Consider the following 11,009-nt stretch of genomic DNA (forward strand, 5'->3'; position numbering starts at 1 on the left):
TGTTTTCAGTGTGTTCATCATCATGATTAACCCATCGCCGCGCCGTCGCACTACAGAGCATGGATATCCTCTCAGAATGAGAAAGGGTTTGGCCGTAGTCTACCATGCTTGCCAAGTGTGGATTGGCAGACTTCACACACAATGAATGATGATTTATGAAGTACTCTTAGACATGAAGGTTTCCTCACTTCGGTCAGTCCACTTTAGTGTATTACTTATTTACTTAGGTATGTCTGAAATATCCTGAGTGACTTTGCAAACTCTTCAAACAGTTCAATCATTTCAAGCAAAACAATTAGGAAAAGAAAGTAACTAAATAATTGCTAACTATTATGTATATCAAAACATGGATGAATGAATAATGAATATGTACTACTCATTATTGTATACTACAAAAAACAAAAAAAGCATAACAAAATAAGCATACCTCTTTTTGTACTCTTCTAAAGGCATATGTCCCGTTGTTGATGCATGCATGCATGCTGATAGATGGATACCTCATTCATGTTAATGTTTTAGAGAAGAAAGTAGTAGTTTTTGTACTCTTCTAAAGGCCTATGTCCAGTAGTGGATGCATGCATGCTGATAAATGGATACCTCATTCATGTTAGTCTTAAGTAGCAGATTTGGATAGAAACTGTAAAAAGTGGTAATCAGAAGATATTGTACAAGCTTGAAGTAAACTCACTAGGTTAAATTGATTTCCAGCAAACTAGTCGTTACATTTATATTCCAATATCAAAATTCCAAAAAAAAGGGTTAAATTAAAATACCAGTTAAAATGTTATGAAATCATACTGTGGAGCATGATGTAGCTGAGCAGTTTTACAGGAAATAGGTGAAAAGTCACTTTTAAAAGGTGACTTATGGTACATGTACATGATTTATGCGATCAGCAGTGGATTATCAGTTTAAAATGTCAGGACCACATCACCCAAGTCCTTCATATAATTCAATCCTTTGTGAACAAAAGTTCTACTGATGTACCAGCCGTTTATCTGCATCTAACATGCCTGTTAGAAGCCTAACAATGCCCCCTTTGTAGGGGGGTCTACACTGGGTCTTCTTCACTGATTCTACCCTTACCTTGCACTTTCATCTAACCAGTTCTACCAACTAACTTCTGTTAGTTGTCACAAGTCACAAAATCTATGTTACCCAAGGTTTTGTATGAAAAGTAAACTTAATAAACATGGTTCTATTAATGTCAAGAAATTTCACTCCTGAACACTGAAAACCTATTATAGAAAATGTAATACACAGGTAAGTAGCAGAAACTTTAATTTTAAACATATTGGTATGATCACTATCTTGTTGAAGTCAAGAATATTTAACAATCGTGTGCACAATATTAAAATGAAAGTTACCAAGTACTCACCACATTGTTATAGTTGAAGGCTGCAGCGCCTGGTGCAAAATATTCCCTGTTCATTTTTTCACCCATTATGATAATGTAGAAATCAACATCCAAACACAGTTAACACTCACTTGTTTCATTTTAATGTCAATAACAGTAAAATACGCTTCAAAACGCATAAAATGCAATGGATTTCCTTACAGAAAGCATTTTATATTCCCCACTGGGAGCGTCCGAACAAGCATTGTTTGGTCACCAATCCTTTCATAAAGTTGGTTTATAATCGCTGATTACAATTAAGATAGTTTTAACAAAATATAATAGAATGCGAATATTTTGAACTTGATTTTTAGACGAATAAAATTAAAAATAGTTATTTTACACAATTCTTTTTTGCACTTGACAAAACCTTGACACACAAACTACTGTCGACGGAGCATAGACCAGTGACTCTATCTTCTACTGTCTATTGATCAGGAGTGAGTTAAGAGAATCGTTCAGGAATTGTGAGAATCCTTAAGAATCAGAGTCAGTAGAAACGGGTAACATTGTTAAAGTAACACAGGTTTAGGATACCATTAAAAAAGTTTTGCGTAAATGTACCTATATTTTGTGAAACTAGGTTAATAACACTATATGAAGAAAAATACATAGGCGTAATTTTTTTTTCTGACTTATTGACTATATGACAAATTTACCCCACCGTTTGGGGTAACTTTGTGAAAAAACAGTACTTACACAAGAAAGATGTGCAGCTACATGAGCGTAATCATAAAGGTGATATTCTCTACAATAGCCTGCAACTGCCTTGGGCCCAGGCCTTCCTTCACTAAACTTTTTTTCTCTCGTCTGACCGTGTTGACCGTTGGTCCGCATAGGTCCCTAGAGTAAATATGGCCCAACAGTCTAAACAAACTCCTTCGTGTGATAAGTGTAGTAAAGAGGGACTCAGGCTCGAGGCAGTTGCAGCATCTATATTATGTTCCTTGCCATAAAGCTATGAGTTCCTCTGGGGGTATTGTAATAAATGAAAGCTTAATTCTTTCCAAACTTTATTGCAATATTCTACTATATAAAAATAATTCATTAGGTATGCTAGGGCAATATACATAATATAGACTATAATTTAAATAACTTTGTAAATTATAAATCCCATACACCATAAAAAAACAACTGCAAAATTTTAAATGCATCACATATAGGTAGGCAGTTTTCATAATTTATGAGGCACTAGCCGATACCCGCGATTTCGCCTGCGTGGATTTAGGTTTTTCGAAATCCCGTGGGAACACACACATACAAACTTTCGTCTTTATAATATTAAAGTGTGACTAGATGACGCCCGCAACTTAGTCCACGTGAATTCAGGTTTTAAAAATGTCTCTTTAATTTTCCAGGATAAAATGTAGTATAAAATACTTAATTCTTTTTGGGATGCAATGCTTAGATGTGCCGTGAAAAATAAACAGACAGATAGATAGATGGACACGTTCGTTCGCACGAGAATCAAGTTGCTTCAAAAACAGGTTGGCAATGTGCTTGTATGTACAAGTTCAGCGTACTCGTAGGTAGGTGAAGCCTAAGACTTAGGGCGATTATGCACTGCATCCGATCCGAACCCGTGAAAATACATTACGAAGCACTCATAGAACTATTTGTATGATAGCTTACGCACTAGCTCTGACTTCCGTCATCAGAGTTCTGTCGGACATCCGTGAAAATATTTCGGATATCCCTCGGATTCAAATCGGACATAATATGACGTAGATATGTCAAAGATGTCCACTGAATAGCTATGATTTTGATTAGAGATCGGATTAGTGCGTAAGCAATATCCGAATTCGGTACAAGTTTTTTATATCCGTATTTTTACGGGTTCGGATCGGATGAGAGCGTAACCACTCTTATACTAAAACAAATGTGCCAATATTCTAATGGCATATTTAAATCTTATGCACATACACATTCTCTAACGCTCCATAACTCTTTGATATAATATTTTCTTCAATAAGGATTTGTCGCAAGAGGTCATCGTCGTGCGTGTACATTGTATGTTATTTACTCGTTCCTTTCACAACACAGTATTTGTCAATGTAAGGTTGAATCAACTCTGCGCCCATTCTCTCTTGTATCATACGGAGAGATATGGAGAAGACCTCGTGAGCTATTTCCTTGTCTCGGGCTAAGCTGGCTGGCTCGCAGTAGAAACAGTTGTTGAAGTATAGACCTGTTACTCCTTCTAATTCGGATGCGGTTGCCACGTAAACTGTAGTTGCGGCTGCTTGTTGCTGAAAAACAAATAGAAACAGATTTTTTTTTAATTCAAATACTTTTAGGTACAGCAGTGATAGCCTAATGGTCAACTTCTATTTGGGAGGTTGGGGATTCAATCCCAGACACGTATGTCTAACTTTTCGGTGTTATGTGCGTTTTATGCACTTAACTGTGCAGAAAAACTTTGTAAGGAATCTTTCAGGACTGAGAAATCACAATGATCTAAAAGATATGTGAAGTTTGCCAGTCCGCACTGGGCCAGTATGGCAGACCATGACCTAAATTCTTCTCATTCTGAGAGGAGATTCGTGTTCAGTAGTGGGCTGATAACGGGTGGATGATGATACTTTTATAAGTGCTTTTGAATCATTAAGTGAATGGACTACTGGTTTGGGATACCCTTCTCAGTTCTCACTGAGGAGAAAAACCGGATCTAGAAAATCACAACTCCCACGGGATTTCTAAAAATTTGAAAATCTAAATCTATGCGGAGGAAGTCGCAGGCATTTACTTATTATTTTATTTAAATATGGAAAAAAGAAATAGCTGATTGACTGATCCATCAACGCACAGCTATAACTACTGGATGCATCCACTGAGTAAGAATTTTTGAAAATCGACCCCTAAGCCTATGTATATAGCTAGTAGCTATATACATTATACATACATATTTATAAACTAGCTGTGCCCGCGACTTCGTTCGCGTGGAATAGTGCCTTATGGCAGCGGCGCGGCTCTCAGCGCGCTTTATATAGCCACGGACGCTCAGGCGCGAGGCGTGTAGTACGTACTCTGTACGTTAAAAATGTTCGCCGTGATTCTTTAAATTGACATAACTTTTTTATTTATGAACCGATTGACATGAAATGATATACACTAAATGTTAAGTGAAGCTTACTACAATATACTAGTGAAAACCGTATCTAAATCGAATAAGCCGTTTCTGATATTAGCGAGACAAACAGACAAAAAAAAATTAATTACAATTTCGGGTTTGGCATCAATATAATAACAACCCCTGCTACTTTTTTTTTATATATTTCTAATGTACAGACACCACTTTTCTACAATTTTATTATATGTATAGATTTAGACTTACTAGCGATTTCGTAAAAGGGCGCACCATAAAGAACAGTACTTTGTACAGCCACCAACTATTAGGTAGATTTGTGGACACCATGTTACCAGGGTGTAGAGAGTTAACACAGATGCCCTTATGTTTCCATTCTTCACTTAAAATCTGAAATTAATGATAACTCATTAAAGAATCAATTGTTTTATTTATTTATTTGTATTCAGATTAATTAATTACTTATTATTACTAAACTAGCGCTATAATTTAACTATTGCCAGGACGGGTGCCCTGGCTTATTACAAAATAGCCTATATGTCACTCAGGAATAATGTAGCTTTCTACAGGTGAAAGAATTTTCAAAATCAGTTCAGTGGTTCCAAAGATTACTTCCTACAAACAAACTTATTTATAATATTAGTATAGAAGAAGATAAAATTGTCGAGCTCGCTGGACTAAGGACCTTAGGAAGATGGTCTTAGAGGTCATGGATGGATGAAAGATGGAGGGAAGCTTATACAGTAGAATCAAATAGGCTAATGATGATGATGAATATAAAAATATTTACTGCGCATCACTTTCACAGTTCGATAGTAGAGCTAAGTTTGTTCAAAATCGGTTGAGTAGACCCTAATAAAATCAGCATCACCTAAATTTCACACAAACAAAGTATTTACTAGAACTTTTTATGAGTAAGAGAAACAATCACTCAAATTGTTTTTAAGAAAATTGTTTACAAATCTGATAAAACACATTATTATTATTATGAAGGAACCAAACTAACTAAAATATTATTAACATACTAAAAATAAGGTTAAAATTGGCTGTTAAGAGTGCCAAAATATTAACAATCACTACTTACCATAGCTGTAATAACATTGTAAAGCTTGGAATTGCCATAGGCTATCATGGCACTGTAGTTATCCCTTGGATGTGCCAGGTTCTGCTTCACAAACACATTTTTTAGACTTGCTGTTCTGTAAACAAAGATATTACAATTATGTATGTATAAACATATATTTTCATCTATAATTCAAGAAACACACACAGAATAGAGTAGACAAAAACAGTTTTTTGAATGTCTGCAGACAGTCAAAATATAATATCATGTTATGTCTATCATTTGCAGCAATGCACAGGACCGATTGTGGTCCTGTGCATTGCTACTTATTCATTGTATAATCGTATAATACAGTAAATTGAATATTTGAAAAGAGCAACCGCCAAATTTCTTGCTGACTCTTCTTGGTAATCAGTAGAAAAGGCATTCCAAACCAGTGGTACATTGAGTGACGAATCAAAAGTAGTCTTAAAAGTTTATTTCAATAAAAGATCTTTCTATTTATTTATTTAAATTTAAGCTCCTTTAAACAAAATTGGTACCTATAGTTATTATACTGATCTCAGCCTTAATATGTTCTCCCTCTCTTGGTGTTCTATCATTCTTACTCTTGTCTGTTAATTATTAAGTACACATCTTTAACTTTTCGGAGTTATGCATTTTAAGAAATTAAATATCATTCTTTAACAGTGAAAGAAAAAATCATGAGGGAACCTGCATGCCTGACAGTTGTTCTTAAAGGTGTGTGAAGTCTGCCAATCCACACTTGACTTGCATGGTGGCCTATAGCCAAATCCTTCTCATACTGAGAGGAAACTCATGCTTTGCAGTGAGCCGGCAATGGGTTGATCATATTGATGATGACGATGACCAGGCAGACAGTTAGTTAAAAATAAGTTAAGGAATGTTTTATACCTGTGTGACTCAGATGACACAAACACAACCCTAGAGCCCTTCTTCAGCAGGGGTTCCAACAGTAACGCAAGATACATGTGAGAGAGATGATTCACTTGGAAGGTCCGATCTAGCTTGTCCTCTGTCTCCTCATGGGGAAGACCAAATACACCAGCATTCAGTATCAATATGTCAAGATGGCTGAAGATTAAACAAACATTTAGAAAAAAAAAAACACTTTGCTTCTTAAGCAGACTAAAACTGTTTCTTTTTCATGCAAGTATTTGTTTTAACTTTACTTGAAAAATAAAATTTACATTTCTACAATGCCAGTAGCATTTGTCATGAAAAATGCACTTAATAGAATAAGCTGGGATGAGTCAACTGGATTCCCAAAAAGAATCTTCAAAAAAATACACACTCTGAAAAAACAGTCTTCACAGCCATAGCACATTGTTTCACACTTTTCAATGAGCTCAAGTCTAAATGTATTGCTTTCAAATTCTCTTCAGATGCATTAGTTTCTTTGACAATTTGTTCAATAGCTGCCTGTGTAGCTTCCATGTTGCGATTGGCCAATAATATGTTGCAGCCATGCCTCGCCATGGACTTGGCTGTTTCATAACCAATGCCAGCATTGCAGCCTGTTATAAGTGCATATTTGCCAGATAAATCTACACCATGTAAAACCTGTGAATAGAGAATGACCTTGTTTGAAGAAAGTTGAACAGTATATAGGAATAAAAAGCTTGATCCAATATTGATCAAGTTGGCTCATCATAGATTGTAAATGTAATCTATGATAACAGTATCAATGATGACATGGTGGTCAATATTGTCATATTAACTGAGTGGGAATGACAGCCTATAGTTGATTCTTTTGGGTAGTATAACTGAGGGCAGAAAAGAGAGAAGCCACATACTAACAAGGAGATCTAACAAACTGAAGCAGTCCAATTCATGCAGTCCTACACAATCACTAAGATGGCCACCAATAGAAGAAAATGGAACCAGCTGATCTTCAGTAATGAAGGAATAGCTGAACTGAAGAGAGATTGTCATGTGAAGTCCACTGACATATTCTGAATTCAAATTCCATACATACAAACATACATACATACAAAAGTTCCTGTGGGACTTTTAAACTATATGCATGTAGACAAAGTCATGGGTTAGTTACCTACTTGAAAAGCTGTGGTTGATCCATCAAATCTTTGGCGAAAATCATGTACATGCTTCTTTTCCTCGGTTGCAAAAGCTAATCTTGGGTCTACATAAGTTTTATTCCCAGTTTCTTGTTGAATATACAGTGGTTTCCCATTTTCATCCATGGTTTTTGTCCAACCAAAGGGCAAATCTTTGGGAATTACTTTTTTATGCCCTGTCCGTGGATGGGTCCATTGTGTTTTATTATTAGAAGTGCTGTAATATTAAACACAATGTTTTAACCACTACCTATGTACATTTGTAACAGACGAACAGCCCGGCCCACGCCAAGGCGATGTCGGTTTTTAGGAATTTGTTGATGAGCCCGACTACGGCAAAGCCGAAAGGAAGGGTTATGATTTGAATAATATACTTAAACCTTAAATAAAATTTAGTATGGTCACTGCCGAAGGAACTTAGTTCTATAATTTGCATGTACCTCCTTACGTGAAAAGAATGATCTTGTTTCAAGTAATTTTAGCCATTGTTGAGATAAAATACATATTACCGTCGTGTCCCGTTACTTCGCCTGGTTTTTGACAGTTTTTGTCTTCCCGCCTAGAGAGTGCTTTTTATTTCAAGTCCTGCTTTTAATATATGGTGGCCTTTAGACATGACTATAAATTAAGACTGTTACGAAAAGTAATGCAGTTTTTAGAATGCCTCAAAAACTGTTTTGACTGAGCTAGGCGAAGTAAGGGCACAATTCCTAACTTCGCCTAGCAGCGTTTCTATGTTTATTGTCTATAATAACTGTCTCTGAAAAAGCGAAAGACCTATAGATTATGCCTCAAAATCATTTTGAAACGTATATGGCAGAAAACAAAGTTCATTTTAGAAAAAAATTATCGGTAGGCGAAGTTAGGAACCCAACTGCCGTTGTTTCCATACATTTGTTCTTTTTGCTAAGGGTTGTCAAAAGAAAGGAATCATAAAAAATACATATTAATACTGAACATGGTTTTCATTAAAAAAAATACAAATCCTTAAAAGTTTTTATGAAATTTTTAATGAGAAAACTAAAACCAAAATTAAATCAGTAGAAGTACCATAAAAAATCAGGCTTTTTTAGAAGGTAGGAAAGCGCACAAAAATGTTGCAATAACAAATAGAAACAATAATTTTTGAACAAATTAAGTGTATATAACACAATAAAAGTAAGTAGTAAAAATTTTGATTGCCTTTATTTTATATACAAACAGAAATAAATCAATATTTTTTCTTCTTGAACAGTACAAAGTACGAACCCACGAGACAGTTTTTTTACAGTTTTTTTTTAAATTAAGATTTGTTTGTTCAGTTGTGTTGTTGTATTCAGTTGGATAAGTGCCTATTATTATCTATACTAATCTATCTATACTAATAAATAAAATTGAAGTGTCTGTCTGTAATTTCGAAATAAGTACCTCATATTAAGCTCATATGGTTATTTGAACGATACCATAACTGAATTACAATTTTTGAATTGTCTGTCTGTCGGTTTGAACGGGCTGATATTCAGAACGGCTGAACCGATTTTGACGGGATTTTCATAGACAAGTAGAGGGTTGACTAGGAAATAACATAGGGAACTTTTTAACACACTTTCAAAAAGGGAGTTTTGTTTTTCTACCTATGTACACCGAAATCTCCAAGATTTCTGAACCGATTTGTGTATTTTTTTTTTTAATCAATAGAGGAACTTTGCGACAATGTTTCTAAAAATTAGCATTCCAACTCCTCAATCCTGATGCGGCAGGGGACCTGACCACCAAAACTGATAGGTACAAATGAATTTATCAAAGATTAAGTGACAACCCTAGGGTTAGGCGAAGTAAGGTACCATCATGGTGGCCGCAGTTACCTTGTTGATAAATCTTGATGTAACTCATTATCTACATAAGATATATTGAAAACAATTGTACAACATAAAAGACGATAAAGTAGTGATTTTATTTTACAATAAAATTTAGCCATACTTGTCGTAGATTCTTGGCGGCACGTAAAGTTTTTGACCGGTAGAAAAAAACATCTCACTTCCCGCAGCAGATAAATGGCTCTGGTCGCTATTGTTGTAAAGTTAGTTACAAATGGTCAGGAATAGTATTGCCGTAGATAACACTAGTATTGTATTTGGTAGGTTTTGAGCTGTTCGGTTCCCAACTTTAGCAGATTTTTCGATGTTTTTAAAATTAGGCGAAGTATGGTTTAGCAGGCGAAGTAACGGGACACGACGGTATCATTGTTCATATTATCTTTGTTCGTTCGTGTTTACATACCTAATAAATTTAAAGAAGTGATTGAAAAAGCAAATACGTAGGTACTAAACTATCTAAAATTTAACGTGAAACGAATAAAAATCTTATTAGACAGAAAATTAAAACTTCTTGCTTACTTTACGAAATAAACGTTTCCATCTTCTGTAGACTTCTCTTCCCAACCTGGAGGGAGCTCATCTTCGCTATCAGAGTCTAGTGAATTGTGCATTTTTAACAAATTATCGTTACCGAGAAGTTTTTAATTATTTTAATGCTAATTAATATTTAAAAATCGTGAATCGAGGACTAATAGGAATCTTTGTTTACAAATAAATGTCATTGTCAAATGTCAATTGTCTCTTGTCGTTGTCTACTGTCAAAGTCAAAATCTAGCCAAAACTCATATTTTGGCTGTGATCTTGATCTTGGCTTGGTCCATGTTGGGTGGGCCATTTGGTGACGGTTGGGCCAAGGTTTGGCAAATATCATGTCAAAACACAATACATAAGCAATAAACAAATAGTAAGGTATTGTCTATGATTGGCATCAAGTTTTTAATCTTTTACACGATGGCGCCAGAAAAACCGCGCCAAATACATACAGCTCGAAGACCGAAGTTACAATACCTAGTTATTTAGTATTTAGTATTAGTCGTTATCCTTGAAATTGAGGCAGATGGAGGTCTGCTTTTTGCAACTCCAAGGGGTCGCCTATTGGAACGTTAGTAAAACGAATTTTAAGTAGGTACATTATACTAGAGTATTTAGTATTTACTTTTAAGTAGGTAAATTGTAACCTTTAGCTAGAAGCTGGTAAGTTAACATAAATACATAAATAAAAATAAAACTTACTTCTGTCTCTATGCACCAGTGATCTATAATTTGGCTGTTAGAGACTTCATACCAATACTCCACATAGGTATTCTATAAAACTTAAATGTTTTAGCAGGAAAAAGTTGGTAAGTAGATAAGTAAAAAAAAAAACAACTTTTTAAGTACTTTTATTAAGTAGGTAAGTACCTAACTAAATTAATATGCTTTGGTGACAAAGAGATTAGTCATGATATAACTAGTGTATAATATCATTATTTTATTCGTTATAATAATAACACTATGATGACTTCTTATC

The 11,009-nt window shown here is 34.9% G+C and overlaps 2 protein-coding genes across 5 annotated transcripts in view; both read right to left on the minus strand.

Annotated features, from left to right (window-relative positions):
- The window catches only part of LOC123869690 (shootin-1), a 113,930-nt gene extending 112,135 nt beyond the window's left edge, over positions 1-1,795 (minus strand). For all 4 annotated transcript variants that reach the window (XR_006796949.1, XR_006796948.1, XM_045912679.1 and 1 more), the window contains exon 1: positions 1,379-1,795. Coding sequence is in view for 2 of the 4 variants with exons in the window: in XM_045912679.1 (XP_045768635.1) it covers positions 1,379-1,444 (66 nt within the window). In the remaining 2 variants the exon portion in view is untranslated. The remainder of the gene's footprint in view (positions 1-1,378) is intronic.
- A 1,368-nt stretch (positions 1,796-3,163) lies between these two features.
- On the minus strand, positions 3,164-10,194 carry LOC123869696 (WW domain-containing oxidoreductase). The gene is made up of 7 exons (XM_045912688.1): positions 10,019-10,194; positions 7,623-7,860; positions 6,860-7,128; positions 6,460-6,639; positions 5,566-5,680; positions 4,731-4,871; positions 3,164-3,645 (listed from the first exon to the last, which is right to left on the minus strand). The coding sequence occupies exons 1-7, from the start codon at positions 10,108-10,110 to the stop codon at positions 3,412-3,414; spliced, it is 1,269 nt and encodes a 422-aa protein (XP_045768644.1). The 5' UTR covers positions 10,111-10,194; the 3' UTR covers positions 3,164-3,411.
- Between the last annotated feature and the right edge of the window lie 815 nt (positions 10,195-11,009).

Source organism: Maniola jurtina, chromosome 11 (assembly GCF_905333055.1).
Source record: "Maniola jurtina chromosome 11, ilManJurt1.1, whole genome shotgun sequence".
Lineage (NCBI taxonomy): Eukaryota > Metazoa > Arthropoda > Insecta > Lepidoptera > Nymphalidae > Maniola > Maniola jurtina.